This window comes from Chaetodon auriga, chromosome 10 (genome assembly GCF_051107435.1).
Source record: "Chaetodon auriga isolate fChaAug3 chromosome 10, fChaAug3.hap1, whole genome shotgun sequence".
NCBI lineage: Eukaryota > Metazoa > Chordata > Actinopteri > Chaetodontiformes > Chaetodontidae > Chaetodon > Chaetodon auriga.
In genome coordinates, this window is record NC_135083.1 from 15,476,788 (window position 1) to 15,501,687 (window position 24,900).

At 42.1% G+C, this 24,900-nt stretch overlaps 3 protein-coding genes across 3 annotated transcripts in view; all 3 read left to right on the plus strand.

Annotated features, from left to right (window-relative positions):
- Positions 1–12,720: 12,720 nt before the first annotated feature.
- Positions 12,721–13,536, plus strand: LOC143327590 (transcription factor HES-2-like). Its single transcript, XM_076742030.1, has 3 exons — positions 12,721–12,810; positions 12,913–13,096; positions 13,202–13,536. Exons 1-3 carry the CDS (start codon positions 12,721–12,723, stop codon positions 13,534–13,536), a joined length of 609 nt encoding a protein of 202 aa, XP_076598145.1.
- Positions 13,537–21,409: 7,873 nt separating this feature from the next.
- LOC143327683 (transcription factor HES-2-like) lies at positions 21,410–22,353 on the plus strand. Its single transcript, XM_076742167.1, has 4 exons — positions 21,410–21,499; positions 21,603–21,698; positions 21,813–21,900; positions 22,019–22,353. The coding sequence occupies exons 1-4, from the start codon at positions 21,410–21,412 to the stop codon at positions 22,351–22,353; spliced, it is 609 nt and encodes a 202-aa protein (XP_076598282.1).
- Positions 22,354–23,229: 876 nt separating this feature from the next.
- The window catches only part of acot7 (acyl-CoA thioesterase 7), a 51,840-nt gene continuing 50,169 nt past the window's right edge, over positions 23,230–24,900 (plus strand). Inside the window, exon 1 of the mRNA XM_076742073.1 lies at positions 23,230–23,610. Within this exon, the coding sequence (XP_076598188.1) occupies positions 23,561–23,610 (50 nt within the window). The 5' untranslated portion in view covers positions 23,230–23,560. The remainder of the gene's footprint in view (positions 23,611–24,900) is intronic.

Genomic DNA, 24,900 nt, shown 5'->3' on the forward strand with positions numbered 1-24,900 from the left:
GCTGAGCCTGTAACAGGTTACTGCTTTCTGGAAATCGGCTCAGAAGTTAAAGGGGCCGTACGAGCTGGCTACTAAGAACTCCGAGGACAGAGAAAGTTATACAACCGTGATGGTGATTGTCGGTCAAGTAAAGGCTCACAGCCAAATACTAATTCAGCGATGGACTTTTGAACACACGCCCAGTCTTGTTTGCATGCAGCCTGTGCGCCATTAAGTTGCCACCGGGCAGTGAAGGCAGCATCGCTGCACGGCCACCTTTGCACACTGCAGAGGTCCATCTGGTGGCCTTCTGGAAAACTGAGCCTCTAGAGAGCATTTACACTTGTGTTGAGGCGTTTGGGTGTTAAGAGACGTATTGTAGATGTTCAGTGTCAGTTGTGAGGCAACATTAATTGTTAAAAAATAAAATTATACATATGTTATTTAACTGTCGATATGCTAGTTCATTATGAATGTTGCCTCAGCATTTTCTGCCTTTGTTGCTGTTTATTCTTCACTAATAATGTAAAATTGAATATGGTTGTGGCAACAAAGAACCTCTGATCTTTATTACTTATTTTATATAAAACAGCACATTTGATTCATATAAATCCGACCAAGAGTCAAACGGATTATCTGGGAGATGAATAGGTGATAACTGCAATGTTAAATTGTGCAGTGGTGGAAAGTAACTGATTACATTTACTTCAGTACTATAATTGAGTTTAATGTTGAGGTACAAACACGTATTTTACTCGAGTATCTCCATTTATGCAACTTAATATTTCTACTCGAGAAAAAAAATGCACAAATACACAAGTTTGATCATTGATCAGACATTGGTAGTTACGTTGGAGACAAAACAAAGCTTATTTTCAGCCTCTAAAATCTAATCATTTATCACTGACTTTAGTGCCTATTCATATACTTTGAAGTTCAAATTAGCTCCACCCAGTGGCGTTGCTCGGGCCTCTTGGGACTCCAAGCAAGAAATCCCTGGGGCTCCCACCCCACCCGTGCACGCCGCAAAAATGTGGTTTTTGCACACACAAATGCACAATTTCCAGGACATTTGAGATGAATACTGAAAAAAAAAATACTGAGAAACCCCTACTGGCTGGGGCCCCAAGCAACTGCCTGGCTTGCCTGTCCGCAAGCCCCGCCCCTGGCTCCACCTTAACCATAAAATGCTGCTTACATGTTAATGGCTTGCTAACAATTATCCAACAAGACTTATCTCCATGAACCTGACGTTGTGATCAACTGTAATACTTTTGATCACCAAACGGTGGCAGGATAGCATCATATTCACCAAGGTGCAGCCCCACCTGAAGAGGTGCTCAGGTGTCAAGTCACCCTTTCGCACTGGCGTCTCTAAATCACTGTCTAACTCACATGTTAGGATACTGACATGTATCCTAACATGTCAGTAACATGTAAGTAATACGAGAAGATGAAGTGGGCTAAAGTATCACTTTATCAAGACAATGGGCCAGTGTCACTGCTTTGAATGCTTATATTTACACACTGAAAACAGGAGGTCTGTTTAAGATCAAGCCAGTGTAGTTTACTCATGTTCAGTCTTGTTCATAGGTTAGTATCTATTTGACGTTTTCGTGTGTTTTCACGTGATGGTTTTGGAGCAAACCTCGCAGCAGGTTCTGCACTTTCTGCCTCTTCCCTGTCAGATTAGGCTGATTGAGTTTTCCGCTCGAGCGGCCTCCCCCTGATGTGGGTGGGTTTGCTGGGAGGGTGGAGGTGGGGTAGGGGTGGGTTGACGGCTGAGTCTCGTGCTCGACGCGTGCCTCTCTGGCCCATCTGTTGCACCGGTCCAACTGTCATGGACACCGCGCGACGATTTGGGGGAGGAGAGGGGGAATTCCCACGAGCGGTCGGACTAATGGTACAATTCCCTAAAGGAAATGGACAATAATAAGTCTTTCACACGATTTACGGGGGGGACTTCATCAGCGCCATTGTAGCCGAGAGTGTTTTGCGTACTTATCTTACATTACAGGAATGACAAGTCTACATTCAGATAAAAATATAGGCTATGTGTTAATAAGGCCTGATGAATTTGAATAATATCACAATATTTGACATCCTGTCATAATATTAGACATCCTATCATTTGTTTGTTTTCAATATATGTACCCAGGCAGAACTCAAGCCAGTCACACAACTGTGTTTATTATAAATATAGCAATTTGAATTTACTTATCATAGTGATTCAGGAAAGAGTAGGAGGGCGACCTTTTTTTTTTTTTTTTTTTTTTTTTTTTTTCCTGAAATCAACCTAGCTTAAAAAAATGTGATGGAACAAATAGACAATACACACCAGTTGAAATTTGGATAGCCTGTTTTTGTATGAAACGGTGCACTGATTACTTAAAGGCTGGACCATACTGTCTTTTTGAAAGCATGTTTATTTATCGGTTATTTGTTTCTGTATTTGCCAGTTTGGTAAACGAGTTGCACACATTAAAGGCAGAGCACGTCTTTTGTGCAGCTGCAGCCTCACAGCTCTATAATGAAGGGTCTAACACAGGATTTAATCATGCGTAGGTGATCCGGAGTCTTTCCCAGGGTTCGCTAAAGACGCTCACACTACTTGAAGCAATGAGAGGCTAAATCCCCATTGAACTGGAACGGGGCTGCCAACGGTTTTCCTGCAAAGCCTGGGAAAGCTGGGAGATTTCTTGCACGCGTCGAACGTGCGACAGTTATTCAAATTGCACTCCATTATTCAGGCGTGGGCCCCGTCTATTGTATGGTCACATCTGCTGCCGCGCGGGAACATTCAAATTAGGACATTTTCTGCTCAGGTTCATGCTGGTAATAACTTCGCTCGCCCTTACACTCTGTTTACAGCCCAGAAAACACCATAAAACAGTAGTAAGTAAGTAAGTAAACCACCTGGATTTTATCTTTTAAACTGTTCATGGCTGGCTACAATAATAATAATAATAATAATAATAATAATAATAATAATAATAATAATAATAATAATAATATTTTAGAGATTTTTCGTTCGTTTTTAAAAACCCCTTTAAAACAATGTTATGACAGAATTATGGTATTGGCCTGTAGTTACATAGAGCAACTCCTCGCGCCCATATACAACGGTCCAGCTGGTTGGCGCGTGCCAGAAAGTATAATTGCTTTCGCTTGAGCAAACCTGGGCGCGTGCAGGCAGGATGCCGTCAGTCTATGTTGAACCATCATACCTCACTGTATGATCTAGAATACTCAATAATAATAATGATAACAAAAATAACAAAAATCTACAGATTTAGGGACTACACTGTTAAGAATAAAATCCACACCACTATTGATTATCATAATCGATAACGGCTTCAGCCCAACATATTGTTCATAAAAAAAGAGACCAGACAAAAAACATTTTATTAAACAGCTGAAAGAAGCCCAGAACACACAAAAAGATGAAATTACTTTATTTATCCTGCTCTCCATCTTCCCATCTCAAAACTTAGGCTGCATCTTCCCTTATCTTTCTTTGTTCCTTTGTCCTTTGTCCTTTGTGTGTACACACACACACACACACACACACACACACACACACACACACACACACACACACACACACACACACACTCTTTAGCTGGAGCTGAAATGAATCAAATGTTAAACATCAGTGAAGCACCTTAAAGCAGTCTCTTGACATTCTCTATAATTATAACCATACATATGTGAATCCAATTATACATGTAACATATTTGATATTTACATTTCTAATAAAGTTTCTGATTTAAATCTGGGAACATTGTAGACGTGAGGACAATATAGAGGGCTAATTCTAAATCAACTCTTCATGACTGTACGATAAATGAACAGTGCAGCTACATTCCTTCAAAAGATCTGGCTTGTGGTAGCCAGAACAATAAGATGCCTTCTGAAATACTGATATTTGGTCTGCTGCTCTTTATGTACATATTACGGTCTATACTGTAACTGTTTACTTTGCATTTTGGTGGAATGATTATACTCATATTTACTGAATTTCGGAGTGATTTAGATTCCCCCTTTTTTCCTCCAAACCCTCCACTACATCAAAAGTCTACAAGCCTCCTATGTTTCATAGGTTATCTCAGTCCATGAGTTCATGATAATAATAATAATAATAATAATAACAATAATAATAATAATAATAATAATAATAATAATAATAATAATAACTGTTTTTCTTGTTTTTAGATGGGCATAAATCTTTTTTCTTACAAATACCATCCTGTCAATAAACAGGCTACAGACTTATGTAAATATACTGAAAGATAGGCACTTTTTATTTTTAATATCTTTAATATCTATTTTAATATCTTATCTTGTGGTATCTTATTGTTTCTAGTTGTTTACCTTATGATGATCTCTGTCCTTCGAATAGCGCGCACATATTTCTAGAAATATCCAACAGCATTAAAGCAAAAGCTGGAATTAAGCTGAAGTAACAGGTGATTATTTGGCCTATGCTCCAGCATCTTTTCCTAAAATTCATCTGGCTCATTCTCTCTTCCTGACAGCCTTGACACATAAGTTGAGATGTCGTCGGTCCCCTTGAACTCACCGTGCAGACGTGGTGTCTCTCCCACAGCGACCCAGTCGTCCGTGAGCTGCAGTGAGAAGTTCTGCGGTCAGACTTTCTCACACTCAGGGTCATTAGTGACTGACAGAAACAGGACCACTCATTTGACAAGACAGGCGTTTCTAACAATGCGGCGTCTGCAGTGAAAGGTCAGACCAGTTTGAACTCTGGTGCGATATCATTTACTGTAAATATGGTAAAGCTGATCTTATTTCACACCGTAAGGTCCTCAGTTATTTGACTATGCTTAGATCAAATAATTGTACATGATGCAAGGGAGTCAGAATAGCTGTTCCCCATGTAAAAAAAAATAGAAAATAGCAGATTACATGCACAGTCTAATCCAGACATTCACAATCACGTGTTACAGTTAACGTCATTTTCAGCGCGTTGGACAAAGCTCAGACAGCGTTACATCAAATAGCCTCCTGCAAAATATTTTACTCATGAAAGGATGAGCATTAGCATTTACCATTATTAAAACGGCAAACTGAGATAGGTGAGGATAAACAGCTGACATTACGTGTAAATCACAGTGTCTTGATGAAATGAAGTCCTTTATGCTGCACAAAAGTGTGACGTTCAAAACACAGACAGGTTTAAATATCATATTCCATTTTTAAAAGGAAAACAACAACATACCAGGCTGTGACATCCCCCTGTCATTTAAAGGCCACGCAGCCCAGGCCGTGCGTGCAGGTCGTCGCTGCTTGAAGACTGCAGTCGTATTGAGCGCCCTTTTCCAGCACGAGGTCTCGAGCTCAGTGACGGAGACGCGCTGTCGCTGTGGGCGGACACCTGGCGCAAGCCACGCCCTCCCATGGCCTGACTCTGCTGCAGCGTTGAAGGACCGTGCAGGAGCGTGCAACAGCTAGAAAAACATTTAATAATATTACGATTAAAAATCTGAAAGTGTAGGCTTTACTTTATTCATAGAAGCATAGATTTCTCCCAGAAAAGGCGGAGATAGCCATTTGTGCACAGGGTGGATTATTCAATTACATTTTGAGGACGTGAAGACCACTTTTTTTTGTTTGTCCAAATGTGACCCCTTTATTCTCATCTTATTTCATTGTCATGAGTTTGGAAGATAAAATAGATTTGGCTATTCATTAGCAGACCTCTCTGTGAACAGAATAGCTTAATGTAAATGCATTTTCATGATTAAGCCCCGCACTCTTTAATTCCCCCCCGGACAACTCTTAATGGTCCCTGTGTCTCTGTAACTTGAAAATAATTCATCGGAGCAGGAAAGCCATCTGCTGCCTTTGTTCGCCTGGCTCGTGCTGTTCTCGTGCCCCTGATATAGCAGCACAATGGATTCCCCTCAATCAGAAATCCAATATTCAAAAAACCCGCCAAGAAGCCGCCTGTCTGGCCTGTCCAGCACCTCGCCTGTAGCTGGGGCTGCTCCGATCCGTGATAGCCTCCACAAAAAGATAAAATGAACAGCAGATTATGCTGAAGTTTTAGGTAGTGCCTCTGTTTTCTCACTCACGCATGATCCATACACATTAATGGAGTGTTAGACTGCTGGCTGCGCACTGAGGCGCGTGAATGAGAAGGCTGTCAGGGCTGGAACAGGAAGCCTTTATGGGACGCTTTAAGTTTACCTTTTGTCAACTTTGAAGAGCAAAACAAATGTGCGCCACCAGATGTGTGCTGTGCCTTATAGCTTGGCTTTTGGCTTGGTTAGGCTTGGTTGGATATTCAAATCCTGTCTGAGCCATCCCTCTGATTTATGCAATGTACAATTAGGCAAGAAGGGTCTGTCCGCCTGAAAACGACGCCAGGCTGGATGCTTCGCACTGTGATGAACGGGGACAATGGGCAGAATATGGCAAAACGTCTGCAAAGTTATGAAAGCACAATTAATGTTTGCCTAAAAACCTCTCAATTCTTTACGTCTTTCATCCACTATTTCCACATAGAACCGCGATCCAGCCACAATATGTGACCTTTCATTCAACGTGTATGTTTGTTTATGTCTGAGTATTCAGATTTTTCATGTTTTAAGATGTACAAGATGCTGGATTCATGGCTTCGAAGGTGTTTTTTGTGTTTCCAATAGCACCTGAGAGACTTTAGTCTGATATCCCTAAAAAACAAATAACCCACACAGAGCACAGCATTTGAGGAAATCGAAGCATGGTTTAGACGATATGAGGCTGCTGAAATAATTAAAGATGTTTTTGATGATGTTGATTAACTTCGGTCAATAGGCCTTCGAATTAATTTGATGAGGAGACCACAATTTCTGCATCATTCGGGCTGCTTGATCAGTGATGTTTTATGTTAAGAACAGGTTACTATCATTGATCATTCAGCGTCTCGTTCAGCACGTGGCCTTTGGGGATGCTGACGCAGACTTCGGGGCAGAGACAGTGACGTCGAAATGGACTTGAGATAAAACAAAGTTTGGATTTCCGTCTCTGGTGCGGCAGATGCTCGATGGAAACAGCGTTGGTTTAGGCGTGGGAAGCTTCTTGGCAAATTTTGATAGGTCTCCTTTTTGCTTCCCCAGAGGGAGAAGTGACGATTGGTGCTGTGACACAACAAGCAAACAGTTCAAAACGACGCTGTGGAGCATTTGCAAACGAATGAATCATTTTTATTTACATTCTAAAGTTCTGCATTTGTTTACATTTAGATGTAGGTTTTCGCTTCCTTCGTGACCCCCCCCCCCCCCCCCACCCAGCCACACAAAGAGCATCTCTGCCTTGAGCACTTTGTCTATTGTATTGTTTACCAGACCTGCAGCCATCTAAAAGCACTCACATGTGCTGTACAATCTAATGCAACCAAATACAACATGACATAAATTCTACCTTTATAAAGCTCATACATTTTCTGTTTCCATACTGGAAGGCAGCAACATTTCAGAAACACCTTCCTTTCAATGTGATGCACTCCAGTAAACATGATAAACATGAAGAGGAGTTATCACCTTTTGGAAAAGTCGAATTTATGGTTGTTTTGGATTCAATTGTACAGATTGTGCTTACAGTGGTCAGTGGTTGTTAATTACATGGATCATCAGGCTTTTACTCAGCGTGAGATAATAAGTGCATGACCAAAGTCAGACGTTAAGAAGATGGATCTCTTTATGTGTCTCCTGTTGAAACTCATCTTGACCAACGTTCCTTTCCATAACTGCAGACTCATAGTAGAACTAGTGTGTTGGTGTTGAAGGGTTCATTCATTATTCCTATTCCTCTCCGGATAAAGTCCAAACATATTTGATTAGCACACACCTCATACAGGCTCTAGATAAGATGCCATATTGGGCATCAAAACAAAAGAAAAGGCATAACAGCACTAGTTCCTTGCCGTGTTTATTATCCTCAGCCTCTTTCAGTGGCAGAGAACACTGACTGCATGAGGCCCAGTATGCACTGTCAGGCTCGAATGGGTAACTTCACAGCCAGAATTGAGCACCAACAGACCGCTTTCATCTGTCAAAGCACCTTCTCTTCAGCACCATGGACAGTGGTCCCCTTACAAAGCATCACCACATGGAGCAAGAGTGTCAACCAGTCACCCACACCTGACTCCTCTTGATCACAGATGCAGAGCTGTAGAGGAAATCCTTCAGAAGTAGCCAGAGAAAGAAGTGTATGCCCTTACAACACCTTGAAGATCCCTTCTTAAATCCATGACATTGATATCAGTGCTCATGTTGCTTTCTGTCGTGTTAATGGAGGAGAGGAAAGAAGTTGTTCATCACTTTCTCTTTGCCCGTGATCCTCCCAGGAAGGCTTGTCAGCTTTGGGACCTTCTTGTCACCTTAAAGATGACATCGCTACATTCGTGGTCATGTCCTTCAATGATTAATAAGAAATAAAAGTTGGGTAGAGATTCTAAAGGGAAGGAAAGGAATATTTAGTTGAATGCTCTTCTGTGCTGTTGCTTGTGTCAGAACATAACTGCTTCACAATCGTGCTGGAAATGTTTTTAATTGTTCTTTTGGCTGGAAACACATGCAGTCCAGAAGTAGAGAGATGTGCCCAAGAGCTGGGACGCATTACTATTGAAATGTGAGTCTATTTGCAGTATTAACGGCACACCAGTGCGCTCCTGTCCTTTCCCCCTGTGAGATCAGCTATTCTGTACTTGTGTGGGTATATTACACTGTACCACACAGGTAGTAATGAGACAAGGCTGTGCTGGCTTGGATCAAAACCATGCATCTGGAGAAGTCAAGAAGAGGCTCCATCTTTCTTTTCCATTTTAGTCATTTCAACAAATCCTGAGGAAACCTATTCATGCTTGTACTGGCTGCCATCTCCTTGTTCTCAGTGTTGTATTTGTTGTTCGATTGTCCTCTTTTCTGATGTCAAAATTGTTTTATCACTTAAAACCTTTCTAACTTTTTCTAGAACAAAACAAGGTTCATGACATGACAGCTCACTTACTTGGTCTGCCCATCAATCTGCTGAATGCCTGTGACTTAAGACTTGCCATGAGACACAGCAAAGTGGCACAGTGGACGGTCTGCAGACATTAGACTTGATGTTTTGGGGGATTTCTGACAGTTAAGGCCTGTTAAAATACGACTCATTCAATAGCTCTGTATTTCATTGAACAACTTAACTTTCTCGACTCAAATGCTTGTAATAACACTGAGCAAGTTGCTTTTTATACTTTGGCTTCAAAATGTAAAACGAACACTTTCAAACACTTATCTCAATATGATTATCTTTAGAAAATACCATTCTGCTCCTTGACGTATTTCTCATCATATTTGCAACTCCCATTTAAGATTTGACTGTTAGTTACAAGCAAATCATTTGCTGTGTGTTGCACCTGTTATCCTTTAGAAAAGAAATCACAAGCTTTACAAAGACACTGACATTTCTATTACATCCCCTTAGACTCTCACAAACACACTAAATCAGATATATTGACCTATAGAGCCACTAACACATTTATGCTCTTGCGATATTATTTTACAGTACAGATATTTAAATAGGGTTTACCCTCTCACAGACCTGTAATAATGGCTGAACAGACCTATCAAAGTTCTTTCAACAATTACGCACATTTCAATAAATGGACATGGAAATAAAGCATCTCATTGCAGCCTTTCATTAGACATTTGTCTTCCAGATGTAAAGCCTGGTTCATGGAAAACGGGACAAACAGACCACTGTGGAATAAGTCCTTATATTTCACCCAGTTTATTTCCAAGAAAACAGAAGTGACAGTTAGGGAACTGCGGGTGAAACATACCAGACCTTTTAACATTTCAGGAGCGTTGTAACACTGATGTACGAAATCTGCGACAAATTAAATGTCTTGTAGTGGGAGGAAAAGAAGTTTTTTTTTTTTTTTTTTTTAAATAATGGTTACACAAAGACTTGATCACAAACTGGGAACAACAGAGAGTTCACACCATCTTGACATGTTTGTCTCGATGCTGTGGGACTCAAACACCAGCCAGCAGTCAGATGCTTCACTATGCTGCAGATAATGGTGGCGTAGATTTTGGCTTGGGATGCCAGACATCCTTTCAGCTGTAGTTACAATTTGAAGGCCGGACAACTTAGATGTCTGGAAGCCTCCGTGTAGCCGTGATGGAGACGATCACCTTCAGCAAGGCAGAGTCCGTCGACGCTGTAGGTTTCACGCATGAACAAACGTGCGCAGGCTCCATCTGTCTGAACGCTTTGGCTCGTGTCAGCCTCATGCCGTTTATAAGACCACATTCTCACTAATCACAAGTTTAACATTTACATATTTAGGTTGTTTTCTGGGAGCACATAACATACATTTTACCTGTTCACCTTTAGCTCCAGATGCTTGTGCCAAAAACTGTTGATGTTGTTAAAATTCCAGTGATTTTTAATAATCACTGATAATAACATGTAATAAAACATTTCGCAACTTTTTTTTTTTCCTTTATCCGACTTGAATCTGACATAAATAATGCGGCATTGAGTTCAGTATCCTCTATTTTAACTGGAAGAAAACAAAGAAGCTAATCATATTTTTTTCCATATTGTTGCTGGAAAATTCTTTGTGAATCCACCTCTCTGTACGTCCCCCAACAAAGGATCACTGTGCTCTCGGCGTGTTGCACAGATGGATACCCACGCTGAATCCAGGACAAAAAGGGTCCCAACCGAAGCCTCTCTTGAACTTTTTTTTTCCGGCCTTACCTCTATGAGCGCGTTCCCAGACTGGACTTGATGGCAGTTATTTGGGGCCCCATGGGGCAGGACGCGTGCAAACCCGCGCATCTATAATGCTTGACAAAAAAGAGGGTGAAAACCCTCGAGCTACAGCTGGACAGCTTGTAGACGATGAGCTGCGTTATCTTGACCAAAAAGATATGAGCTTGGTGAACTATACAGATCGGTTTCCACGTGTAAATAAATAAACTTGAACGGAATTGATGGATGATTCATTGTGTTGAACGTGTTCCCGCTCTTAGTTTTTTCCCTTTCAGCAGGTTGGAAGTGCATCAGTAAACGATTCGGTGCGTAAATGTTGTGCGTAAAGCTGTCTGAAACGTGTTGTTCAGTGATATTCAGCACAAAACCATCTATAACTGAATTTGGTTCAAAAGATCTGTCATAGAACATTTAGCTATGTCGTCATTTTGATTATAAGCATATAGATACAGTCTATGGCATATGGTTTTAGGACTTCTGTTGTTTCTTGTTGTGGAGTGTTGTTTCACTTGTTTTCATCCCTATATTGCTCTATATCTGCACCATTGCGTTTACGAGCTATGACCCAAGCCTCCATCCAAAAACAAGGACAAAAAACGTAGTTGAAGCACATCGATATTGAAGAGGCACAAGCTCAGAGGCAGGAGCCGGGATGCTGGCGGGAGCAGCAGCAGAGCGGAGCGACAGTGGGAGACAGAGGAGTGTGTGTGTGTGTGTGTGTGTGTGTGTGTGTGTGTGTGTGTGTGTGTGTGTGTGTAGAGACGGAAGATGAGAGAGAAGGGGGGTTTCCCATCTGTTGAGCGGTGGTGGCGCGTGCCGTACGCGTGAATCCTACGGGCAGCTCACTGCACTGTGTTTGATGGTGGTTAACAGCAGAGATTGACTGAAACTCTTTTAAGATGCTGAAATAAAACTTGTTTAATTTCAGTTTTGAATATATACGGTGCTATATGTAATATTGCGTTCATAGATTTTTTAAGGGAGTTTAATGAATCACCTTTAAAGAGCTCCAGTTTTTCACTCAATCACTGGCTATTCCTCACCGTGTTATCCATGCAGTGTTTGACAGACCTGTGTGTTGCACGTGTTCGTACCCCGCAGACGCACCTCTCTGCTTGTGTTGCAGGTTGTTCACGTCACTCAGGCTCCTCCCCCACTGCTCCAGGTAAACACTGTGTTGTTGATATTGGAAACAAGCTGCTGAGGGCCCACAAGCAGATGTAAATCCATACATGGCGTGGCTTGGGTATCTGGTTTATTAATTGTTGGAATAGATTAGTGCTGTCACCTCAGAATAACTCATCTGGTTCTGTTTCTTTTGTTGTGGCGCGCAAGCAAGTCCAGTCCATACACATAAATAAACATAGACTAAATGTATATATTGTGATTATTTTCATTTAACTTTTTGTGGCTGTGCAACTTTCATCAAACTAAGACGATCTTTTGGGGGTTTGGTCGCTCATTTCAGGGGAATTTCTGATGCAAAAATGAACAGGATAATGAACAAAAAGGGGCTCAATTTAATATCAAAGCCAGGCGAAAAAAGAAGCAAATATTTATTGCAGAAAGCTCCAAAAGCCGCTGTCTGATATACTGTAGAACATATGTGAAGGAAAAACAACACCGTTACATGGCTTGTATTGAATGCGTAAATGGATCTTGGGTGAACGTTAAAGCTTTAAATTTTAAACGCAACAAAGCGCAACATCATCACGGAACTTCACATACCAGCGGTAGACGCAGGGGCCCAATGGGACCAGATGGTCCAGACAGTGAGCTCCGCTCATCTCCCAAAGGCATCGCCCCCCTGTGTCAGCCCCCCAACACGATGGCTTGTGTTCCCTCCCCTGTGACGCGCCGGAGCCACATAAATAGGAGGCTCTCCAGCTCTGCGGCACACTTCAGCTCAGCGGCTCCAAGAGCAAGTAACTCCTCTCAAAAACACACCAACAAGCAGCAAACGACATGAGTCCCAGCATCACTACTGAGGCCAACCAGCCTCTCACCGCCAGGTCCACAGTGGCCCAGAGAAAACATGCCAACGAACTGAGAAAGGTAAGGGAAAGAGAAAATACAGCTGTTCATGTTACTGGAAATGATTTCTGATTTGACTCCTTTTAAAGTGCAGCTGAATAACAACTTCTCCTATTTTTCTAGACTCTCAAACCCTTGCTGGAGAAGAGACGACGTGCTCGTATCAACGACAGTCTCAGTCATTTGAAAAGCCTGATTCTGCCTCTGGTTGGCAAAGACAACGCACGCTACTCCAAGCTGGAGAAAGCTGATATTCTGGAAATGACCGTCCGTTTCCTCAGAGACCTTCCTTCCACTCCTGTCAAAGGTGAGCATCGTCTCTTCAACTACGATAAGCACTGCACAAACTCTCTTATTGAGCTTGCAGCTCATGTGAAATTCAAGTCACTGATCAAATCTCTTCTTCCTCCAGACTCCGCAGACAGTTACAGAGAAGGCTACAAAGCCTGCCTCCAGCGCGTCTCCGCTCTGCTTCCCAAAACCAGCCTGGATGCAGACGCGTGTCGGCGGGTGAACGAGTTCGTCCAGCAGTCCGCGTCCGCCACCGTCACCCCAACCTGCCTGAACTGCTGCGCTCAGAGCTCCAGGACTTTCCCTCAGATCCAGCAGAGACTCCAGAACCTCAAATCCAGCTTCAGCTCCAGACTGGAGAGCCAGTCCCACAGCGGCAGCGTCGCAGTGGCTCCCAGCAGAGCTCAGCCTGCAGGCGCGCAGGCTGTCAGCGCAGCCATGTGGAGACCTTGGTAGATTAGATGGACATTTATCTCACGAGTGTTATTTATTTTATGATGTTATTTATGCTAGAACCATAGTCTTAGCTATTAAGAATTGCTGGAGTTGCTGTATTGTAACTGTATTCAGTATTTGGCTCATTTTTGCTGTTAATGCCACGAGCACAGATCTCAAAGAAACCGAAGTCTATGAACGTTTTTATATGCAATCCTCTTTGGGGTTTCAGAGATATGGGTTGTAGACAACACTTTTGTAAAACCCCAGGGGTTATTTTGTTTGAGGTTTGCACGCTAGACTTAAAAAATATTTTGGTCTGTGCAAAAGAATAGTCTGTAAACACTGTGTGTTAAATAGGATTATTATTCATTGACGTGAGAAAAACACGATTTGTGACACTTCAGATGTTTTGTCATTGAAAAAAGCTTTTCAATAAATATACTCTTCACGAAGATGGTTGTGTCGTTTGATCCGTACTTTATGGTGGTCCGAGGAACTCAAAGTTATCATTAAAAGCAGACTTCTCAACGGGAGGAATGTCAGTGATGTGAAAGGAATAAAAAAGGCGCGCAAACGCATAAAGCCACAGGTCAGCCGGAGCCCATTGATGCTGAGGAGCAGCTGCTCCATTGTTGCTGATTTGAGGCGCCTCTCTAGTTGCCGCCAAAGTGGTGGGAAGAAGTTGGACTGGTTGTGTGACGGAACACACACTGAGACGACTGCAGTTGTGAATTACAATGACAAATTTGACCCAAACCAAAAACACACACTTGTTTCTCAGCACATTTGTCACTCGCAGGGTTCTAAGTTTATAGAGTTAAAGTTGTTTTTCCTGTGATGTCAGTATCCCAATTTTACCACCTTTACCAAATGATATTGGAAATGAGGCTTCTGTGTTTATTGTTATAGGATCAAGCAGAATATTGTTGTAGATGTTTCTTATTGTTGTTTCTTTTACACAATCGCTTTTTATAAAGAATCTCAATGTCCTCCTCCCTCTTGACTTTACTGGATACAAGTCATTCTCAAAAGCCTCTATCAGTGAAAAGACACCGATTACTTAAACTGTCTAACAATAAAAACATTTTCCAAACATTTTCCATGCAGAAAATGAGCTGTGCACTGTGCAAATCAACTACAATCTCAGCCATTATGAATATATCATATTAATAATCCCTTTAATACTTCATTGAACATCAGCAGAATGATGTCTTTCCTCATAGCAACTCTTGGCCTTTAATGCATTATTGAGGTATCTATATTGCATTACGAAATGGGCATCGTCTAAAGTGTTATCTTCATTTTGTTTAGCATGAAATTATTCTCCTGTCATAACGCAGCTGAGAACATGAACTCTTTCATGTAGTCAAGGATGGTCCAACATTCTGGCTTTGAACCACAACTTTTTAAACGCAACAAATCAAATTCAGATGATCCCTTTCACAACATGCATGATTTCGCATACATTGTCTTTATGCAGACGAGTCATAAATCTTGGAAGTTTTGTTGTCTTGGAGAATTGGTAACAACAGCAAGGAAACATTTGCAAATAGAAGCACATTTTATTTCTCTCCAGGCTGACTGTTCTGGGACGAGCTGAAACCAGTGGCTTCCTATGAGGTAGGACATGTATAAGAAACTGGTATTCTGTGGAAAATGGTCAGTAATAATGCAAAGAGCACGCACCTACATAAAACCACAGTTCTGGCCCTTTAAAGCACATTTTTTAAGTCTATCTTCAACCAATACTCACATGCCCATATGTGCATTGAGGATGTGAGGGGATCTCTCTTCTTAGTGCAACTTCAGTTGATGTGATGGAGGACAAACGGTGAGCAGAAATACATTCTAATGTTCAGCCGAGGCTTCAGCACTCTGAGCGGGTATCTCCTAAATCTGCAGTCCTTTATGTGTGAAACTCCTACTTGGGCAAAAAAAAAAAAAAACATATATGAAGCAGATTAAGATCATTCAAAACACTGATAGGTAAAAAAAAAATAGGTGACAGTGATGATCACAATATAATATTCCAAGCAAATAAATAGTCTGCAAACACTAACTGTGGGATCAGCTTGATCTTTGACCTAAATAAAAGCCCACTCTTAGCTTAATTTAGCCTTTTGTTTTTCAGTTGTATAATAAGTAATGGAATATGTCATTGCCATCACTTGCAGATAACTAAGTCAAAAGCACAAATGTCTGCTTAACCCTGCTCTGGGTCCTGGTGGGGTGCATAATGTGGTTTTGTTGAGGAGACAGGAGTTTACGTCTTGTTACAGACCTGTTATCACCACAACACCTTACTCTAACCTTAACCATTTAGGTCACAGTCAGTCTGAGTGAAGTAAACTTTACACATCAAGTTTGGTTGAGGTGTACAGTGTCCTCTGTAGCTCTGGATGGAGCTTTACAATATCTGAAGTTTTTAGGTTAAGTTTTTTAAGAGTTTTTAGGAAAATCCTGCCTTAGAAACTGGGTCTGAAAGAAGCAGTTATTCAAGATACAGGAGGGTCTAATTAAAGCTGCTATTGAGTTGCATTATGGAAATTGTAGGATCCAGTGATTTTGGAGCTTTATCTGCACTATAGAGACAGAACATCTTTCACTACTGCTTCAATTCTGACAATACTCCTTTTATCTATTGTGTAAAGTAAATTTTCTTTATACAGCCAAATATCACAAATCACATACTTGCTTCAAGGGGATTTACAATCTGTCCAGCATAAGATACTTAGAAAGAAACCCTTTATGGGGAAAGAATGAGAGAAACCTCGGGAAGAGCAACAGAGGAGGGGTCCCTCTTCTAGGACAGATGGACATGCATGTGCATGTGTACATGTACAGAATAGACCAACACGGTAAAATTAAAGTATCAACAATCAGGATGACAAAATTGTGGATAGACAATAGAACATATTACGAAGAACATGGATCTGGGAGAATTTTGAGAAACTTCCAGGTGTTGCCAAACAGACCTGAGCCACATGGCCTCCTCTCCATCAGCTGTGCTTGTGAGACAACAGACAGAGGTTTAGACAGATCCAGTGGTTTTCACAAAGCTTACAGTATTCTTCAGCAGCAGGACAATCATGGACTATCATCATGGGCTTAATAGATTCATTGAGACTGAGGCGACCTGCTGGAAGGATAGTAGTAATGGTTAACGGGTCCAAGGCCCAAAGTAATAAGCAGGTCGGTGAAAGTCAAGGTGAAAAGATTGGTTACAAGTTTGACTTTCAAGATCTCAGTAGAGCCAGACTGATGTTCACAGGGAGGTTATTCCAGAGGAAAGGGCCATGATAGACAAGTATAAAGGGGTGTGTCTATTTTCAGTTTTGTATGTCATCAGAAGCACCTCTGATCTGATAAGCATAGGGGTCCGATGAGGGGAAGCTAAAATCGGTGTAATGTGGTTAATTGGTCTAGTTTTTGCTTAAATTCTAGCTGCACCATTCTTTTAAAACTTTCTGTATGAACATGAGGCAGGTCCCATAACAAAATGTGACAATATCCAGGTCTGCATGAGAGACATGAATGAACTTTGTTGCACTTTCTGTAAAGTTTTGACCAAAGGAGAGGGTAGATTCTTAGGTTAGGTTAGGTTAGGCTTTGAGAAATCACACAATTGTTGAGAGTTACTGCTGATGAAAGTGGTATTTTTGGTGAGTGGAGCCAATGACCAGCATCTCAGTTTTATCAGAATTTAGGAACAGGAAATTAAACAGCATCCAGTTTTTCTTTGAAGAAAAAGAAGCAGACCTCTAATTTAATAATTTGTGAATGATCATACACCTTTATAAACACATACAGCTGAGTATCATCAGTAGTGGAAATTAAAGCCATGGCTGAGTAGAATTTTGCCAAGAGGTGAAATATAAAGAGAGAAGAGCAGAGGGTCAACAGCAGAGCCCCGAGGTACTCCATGTTTCACATAAGACATTTTTAATGTAGTAGATAGGCAAGAGTTTAGCAATGGCAAAGCCAAGCCAGAGACCCCAAACTGACTCTGTGGTCAGTCTAGGAGTATACAATGATAAAGTACTTCAAAGGCCACACTGAGGGGGGTTAAGGAGGCATGTGGTTAGTTTAGACCAGTAACACCAGTACAAGGACAGGCTAGTGTTGTTTCAAATTTAATAAGAAAGTGACCTGACACCACAGATGTAGTGCAGTGAGGATTCGATTCATTTACAAACTGAGTGAATCCAAAAGTATCAAGACGTGCCAGAAAAGCTTCACTTAGAGGGTCAAAGTCCTTATTCCTCTGAATATTGAAATGACCAATAATGGAGATCTCAGCAGATCATCTGCAAATTGTTCTAATAAAGGGGCATACGGGCCAGGTGATCTACAGTGAACCACAAGGTGGAATCTGCTCTGATCAGTGGGAACAGGTTTCATAACAGGTGGGGTACCACTGAGTCCAGCTGGTAGAAAGAGACCAAGTCTAGCTGGTGGAAAGAGACAAAGAAAAAGAGGTCACCCATGTCTCATGTGCAAACACATTACATTTTTTTCTCCATTTAAAATTTGTTGAAGAATTGGACACTCACTCAGCTCGCAAAACCACAGGATGCTGTGGCTAACGAGAAACCTGTCTGACACAGTGGGGGGTTGAAGGCTTTGGTTTAGGCTCAATGAATGCCATCATATATACTTCAGCTCTTGCAATGTATTTGTGGACATATTCATTCATTCCAGATTTCTGCTAAACTTCAGATCTTCATTTAATTCTCATTTAGATACAAAAAGTCCACAAACCACGAAGATAACTGAATTCTGCATTTTTATAGAAGAATAAAGACTTGCAAAATCAGGGATGCACCTCATCTTCATCACAATACATACAAATGACACAAGATTCTTCACAAAGATAAAATCCAAGTATAGAGAGGGTTAACTGTGACTTGGTCCTCTGGCACAACCAGACAGTCAAACAAAGGGAGGACCATTAACGCTATAAAGGAGAGAGTGCGTCTCCGGGAATTTAGCTGACAAACACATTAAAGCTAACAAACACATCAAAGTTTCATTTCACTGTAATTGGGGATTTTCTTAATTTGACATGTTTTACTCCCACAAAAGCACTACAGACTGACGTGTTGTCTTCATGGCGTCTTTCATGACACACTGAGAAGAATAAGGGATAAACACTGCAGACTTTACACGTTATATCTATGAAACATGCTGTTTCACTTTGGTCACTGAAGCAGTTCAGACCTGTTGATGGTCTTATGTGAAGATCAGACGTTGTTTACAGTTCTTATAGCTGGATCTGATGTTCTCTATTGTTAGACACCCGCCCGTTTTCTCCCAGCTCACATCACGCTGCGGCAAAAGTCAGGTGGAGTCCCGTTCGCTGTTTCTCCCCCATCCCACAGTCCGCATGTGACTCTTAATTCCCATGAAGTGTTGGAACATTTTCAGACAAAGGCTCGCTGTTATCCGGCCGGCACAGATGGGTTACCGACGCCGAATTTGCTTGAAAAGACAAAAGAGGACTCTAACCGTAAGAGCAAAACTGAGGAGAAATGTACCACCCCCACCCCCACCCCCATCACCCTGCATCCCAGAGGGCCGGTGAGGGGCGCGTGCAGCAAGTGTGCCTCTCAGTTTCGGGGTAGAACCTGGCTTTAGCGTCGCAACAAGATCATGCAGTGATCTTCACGTTTCAACACAATGTATACTCGAAGATATGCACAGCTGAATCGCCCCCAATTCCTTGTAAATTGTAGTAAACATTCACATCCTATTGTGCCATAAAAAGCGAAGACTGGGAATGATGAGAAGTGCAGGACGGAAACCATTTAAAACTCGTATAGAACAAACATATAAACCTGACGTTTTCCTTTGCATATTATGCAGTTTTGTATTTGAAATTCTGCATGAGTTATGTGCTTGGGAAGCTGTCACCATGTCAGAATAAAACTACTGCTGCATGGTTTTTTTTGAGGTTCTCAATGTGTGTATTCCACTATTGAACTATAAAATATTTCTTTCGAAAAAAGCCTTGTGGACGCAGTCATGCAATCTGCTCTTCCAGACAAACATCTTTCATCTCCATGGACAGATTGAGCTTTGTGTTTCGTCATCACCTTATAATATTGATAAACAAGCATCTCATGATAGCTTGGACGCTAAATATCCAGGAGTCAAGCTGAAGGAGACAATTGTAGCACGGAGTTTCCAAACAGGGGGGCGAGAATGGTTTGTTTCAGTTGGACACTAACAACATGGACCTATGACAGGCATGCAGATGGGGTACCCACGCCAAAACTGCGTGGAGATCATGTGTCGTGCGTGAAAAGTTTATAGAAAAAAGAGTGCGTGCAGTGCAGCCTGTGTGTGTGTGTGTGTGTGTGTGTGTGTGTGTGTGCGCGCGCGCGCGCATGTGTGTGTGTGGGTGTGTGTACTTGCGCGCGCAGGGATGAGAGATGAGCAGATCTACAGTGGGACACAGAGACTCGCTCTTCATGATGCTGGTGTGGTGCAGGAGGAGTGTGTGGGGGGTTGGAGTCGATGGATGGAGGGGGTTAAAGGCTCGGTAACAGACAGCCATCTGGTCCCCGTGGCGCGTGCTGCGCGCGTGGTTCCCCTGAGTGCAGTGGTATTTGATGGGTTGTCGTGCCTCTCCAGTTTCTATTTAGTGTCTGAAAGTCGCAAAGCTGTATTACAAAGTTTGATTCATCCCTCGGAGAACTGCTCAGGACAGGATTGTTGGTTATAGAATACAGCAAGTGCATAAGTAAATATGAATAACACTCACTATAAAACTCAGGCTCATTTTTATATTTCACGATGGCTATTGTGATTGAAATACATGGTCCCTCAATACCCACCCTCTGTTTTCAGCCCCAACCGCCCTGCGTGAGGCGTTGGCAGCAGCGGCATACACCCTACAGGTAGAGACTCCCCCCCGGGCAGAAACAGCATAAACACGTCATATGCAAAACTATTGTTGTCAAAATCTAAGAGCAGATGTTATTTGAAAGTAGCGTGGCTTGGGTATGAGATTGGAGTAAGAGTCTGTATCTCTGTGGACACGCACGCAAGACTGACCCCTATGCCAGTAATGCAAGTATTGCACCCTGTAGTTCAGCATGTGCATTTTTTAATGATATGAATGAATGAAAATGAAAATGATATGTAATGTAAAAGATATATTATCAAACTTGGGCAAATTACGCACAATAAACTACAGTAAACCGCTTCCAACAGGAACAGGAAATTAGGCAGGCAAACAAATCTTCAGGATGATGTTGCGGAGAAATATATTTGAATGTAGTCTGTTAAAGCACAAGATAAGTGGATGCTATATAGCTTATATTTTATACTGCACAGTTTGTCTTTTATGTACCGTACTGCATAAGTACTCACCAGTAACTACATAGTGCATATACATATATGCATGTGCGCGCACATGTAAACGCAAATGATTCTATCTAAATAATGAACCTACGTACCACTAATTTTGTATTACTTAACCTACCACTAATGTATTATTTAATATTTTGGAAACTGAAGAGTTTTCAGAACTAGTATTTGGTGAACGCGCATTCGGTGCATCCGCACTGAAAGCTTCTTTACGCACATATTTCTTCAGCTTCTTGACGCAGATTTTGTTTAATTTGTTATATGGATCATAACGCAGACACGCACCGCGGTTGTTACGCATGGATTAGAGAAGACAGATGGTTATCTTTCTATACTTGATAGTTTTGTGTTGTTTTCACCGAATACGCATCCATTCCAAATCGTTTCGTGTTGGCTTGGGGGCGTACCCGTGACGCACGGAAACCGACGCCACGGACCTGGATATATACCGCAGCCTTCGGCCATTAGAGACACATCTTCGTTGACTCCTGTTTTGGACACAAAGACGACCCTGAAAATGTCTCCAAACATGACTTGTGAAGCTCTCCAGTCTTTTTCTCCAAGGCTAACTGTGGCCAAAAGAAAAGAAGCTCTTGAACTCAGAAAGGTAAGCGGAACCACTGATTTTTGCTTCAATGTCTGACACATTTTGTCTAATGTTTAGCACTTAATGTAAAGAATGAATGCTAAATTTGATGTGTTCTTTTCAGACTATGAAACCTTTGATGGAAAAAAGAAGGCGCGCACGTATCAACGACAGCCTGAACCATTTGAAAAACCTCATCCTTCCCCTCACAGGCAGAGATGTAAGTCATTCCATACATTTAAATATAAGCAGAAAACACTAATCGGATGTACTAAAGTCAATGCATCATTTAGGCTCATATGTTTAACATTTGCTTTTTATTATTTTTTTCCAGACGACTCGCTACTCCAAGCTTGAGAAAGCCGACATCCTGGAAATGACTGTGACGTTCCTCAGCGACATTCCCCCTATTAACGCCAAAAGTGAGTTATGGTTCTGCTTGTTTCCACTTTTAAACCACGTTCATTGATAGACAAATATATGTACAATGAAGTCTTATTATTTTTGAACAACGAAACTAACATTTCATTGTCTTTTCAGATTCCACAGACAGCTACAAGGAAGGCTACAAAGCCTGCCTCCAGCGCGTCTCCGCTCTGCTTCCCAAAACCAGCCTGGATGCAGACGCGTGTCGGCGGGTGAACGAGTTCGTCCAGCAGTCCGCGTCCGCCACCGTCACCCCAACCTGCCTGAACTGTTGCGCCCAGAGCTCCAGGACTTTCCCTCAGATCCAGCAGAGAATCCAGAACCTCAAATCCAGCTTCAGCTCCAGACTGGAGAGCCAGTCCCACCGCGGCAGCAGCACAGTGGCTCCCAGCAGAGCTCAGCCTGCAGGCGCGCAGGCCCTCAGCGCTGCCATGTGGAGACCTTGGTAGATATCTTCAGTTAAAGTGTTCGGGTCTCCTAAAAGCCCGTGAAACGACTGTAAAGTGTTTCATATATAGGAGACATGTTGAGATAGCATCATATCATATGCATCACTTGTAAATATGCACAGTGATTCATTGCCTCTGCTGATGAAAAGCCAGAATTCATCGTGAAATCGTATTGGTTGAGTATTATATACTTACGTTTTGCGCACGCGTCTGTTGTCCTGTATAAGTTGACAAGTTTAGACAGTCGTATTTTTTAAAAATCTGCATGTATGTATACGTTAAACATTTAGTCCTCCTTGAGGTCTAAGTGATAAAGGGCCGGTGAAACAGCTCTGTAAGACCCAAAGGGTCAGTGTGTATCAATTTGCACTGGAGACTTCAGTGTCCTGAGTCTGTGCAGATGAGCTTTGTAGACATATGTGTCACTGCAAGTATCTCTGTTGGGACGTGTTTTATTTTTGCTATTTTCAGCAAATGTTGTATATATGTTATATAAACACAAATAAAACTGCGATATCGTGGTTTAAATTTTGTCTTGTATTCTTGTATACATCTTATACTTCGTAAGAGTATTGGTCTTTATTCTTTAACGCAGCCATGAAAGGTGATATGATGGCCATACATGATGAAAAGAAAACGTTATTTAGTTGGCACAACACACACACACGAGTCAGTTTATCCTTGTCTACTACGCATTGAAACTACAGAGAGAGAAAAAACGTCATAGTGACTCCGAACTGAATTTGTGGTCAAACGCGCCCTCAACAGGAAACATGAGGTAACGCCCCTACAGCCATCATGTCGGTGTAAATGTGGTCTCTGCTGCCCCCCTCCGACGGCTGTAGGTACTGACACGGCTGTGCTTTCTATTTCTGTAGTATTAGCCTCTTCTAAAGCCACTGACCAGCACATGTAAACGAAACTGTGGTTGTTTGGTTTGCTTATTCTTATCCTATAATCGCAGCGTGTTTTAAGACACTTTAAATGAAATGAAAACGACGTGCTTCATCATATAAAACATCCTTTTTGCATTTCCGTGAAGCATTTTCCCTCCATGAGTCATTTCTCAAAGAGACTGTAAGAGGAGCAGCCGGCGGACACCGGAGGAGCTGATCTCCCCTCTCATCACACACAAATCTCGCTGCAACACGAGACCAACAGACCCCGAGACCTTATCATCATCATCACCATCATCATTACCATCACCATGTCGGTACCGCAGGCGCGCGAGGCACCATCCTCCCTTCAATTATGCAGGTAGGACACATTATGCGCGAGCAACCTTCACATTCTAATAACGTGCTGCTGGTCGGCGAATGACGGGAAGCGAGCGCGGCTGCCGGCTCACAGGAAGGGAACCCAAATAATCCGCTTCGTGCGCTGCTGTCACACACCGGACGACATCCTGTGGTCCGCACCGACACACAGTCCATATTCTGCCGGTGGAGGACCATGTTTAATCTAATTTATGCCAAATGAGACGACGTGTTTTGAGGATGTTTAGCCGGCGGACTGGCGGCGGAGGTGCAGACCGTCTGTGTCGCATGTCGTCTGTGAGACCTCCGGCTGGACACGCGCTAAAACTACCAAGGACACTCTAAGGTCGCCATTATTTTACCGAAACTCCAATAAAAGTCATATCTTGTGGCGCAGGCTTGAATAATTTGGTTTCTGTAAATAGTTAGTCTGGACTGTGTACAGTTAATCGCACTGTAGTTCATTTCTTGTTCATTTCCCCAAAGACAGTAACTGGACGAAGATCACAGAGCCAACAGCCAGCTGTGTGGTAATGACTGCTGTCTATTAACATACCGTTGCAATGAGTTGGTTTGCTTTCGTAGCAGCATGCTGACGTTGTAGTATTTGTACTGGCCCATAGGTGGAGCTGCAGCCCAGTCACAGCCCCACAGCTCTGTCTGCACTGAGCTGCTTCTAAAAAAAGACATTTCAGGTGAAGCTTAGTTGTTGTGTCAGAAAAAAAGCCCCATGCCTTTAAATTTTCTCAAAACAGTAACCTAAACAGTTCTATGACATATCATGTGATTCATTTGTCCAGTTTTGTCTCAGTTGCATTCACTGGAGGCCTGGTTCATCTAGCTGCTTGCACCACATTCTGCTGACCAACTCACTGCTTTGTCTGTGTCCTCGTTCCAGGGAAGAGAACACATTCAGCCTGAGATTAAGACACAATCACTTCTTGCACACATGCTTTGGCAAACCATAGTGAATGTTGTCTTCAACAGAGAGCCTGAAAGTGGATTCTGCTGTTGAATTTTTCATCATATTCTGCCCTGAATGGTCCTTACAGTCCCTTCAATGACCACCCCTCAGGAATTCCCACAAACATGTCATTGCGTTTGTCAGGTTTTAAAGCTGTAGTACCATGTTTCAAGAAAAATGAGCAATGAAAATGTCCACCTGTTTGGTCATATCCTGAAAGGAAAAATAGGATTTGTGTCATCAAGTTATAACCTGAACGTAGTTACAGAGAGCCTGCAGATAGACTGAATGCTCTGTCTGAGCCATAAACTGCACTGTGTAAGAGTT

What these genes read in the sequence shown, in the direction of transcription:
- LOC143327590 (XM_076742030.1), top strand. Translation starts at nt 12,721, where the DNA reads ATGAGTCCCAGCATCACTACTGAGGCCAACCAGCCTCTCACCGCCAGG. An exon ending in ATGCCAACGAACTGAGAAAG is followed by an intron (nt 12,811 to 12,912) that starts GTAAGGGAAAGA and finishes CTATTTTTCTAG; the next exon opens with ACTCTCAAACCCTTGCTGGA. An exon ending in TCCTTCCACTCCTGTCAAAG is followed by an intron (nt 13,097 to 13,201) that starts GTGAGCATCGTC and finishes TTCTTCCTCCAG; the next exon opens with ACTCCGCAGACAGTTACAGA.
- LOC143327683 (XM_076742167.1), top strand. Translation starts at nt 21,410, where the DNA reads ATGTCTCCAAACATGACTTGTGAAGCTCTCCAGTCTTTTTCTCCAAGG. An exon ending in TTCCCCTCACAGGCAGAGAT is followed by an intron (nt 21,699 to 21,812) that starts GTAAGTCATTCC and finishes ATTTTTTTCCAG; the next exon opens with ACGACTCGCTACTCCAAGCT. An exon ending in TCCCCCTATTAACGCCAAAA is followed by an intron (nt 21,901 to 22,018) that starts GTGAGTTATGGT and finishes TTGTCTTTTCAG; the next exon opens with ATTCCACAGACAGCTACAAG.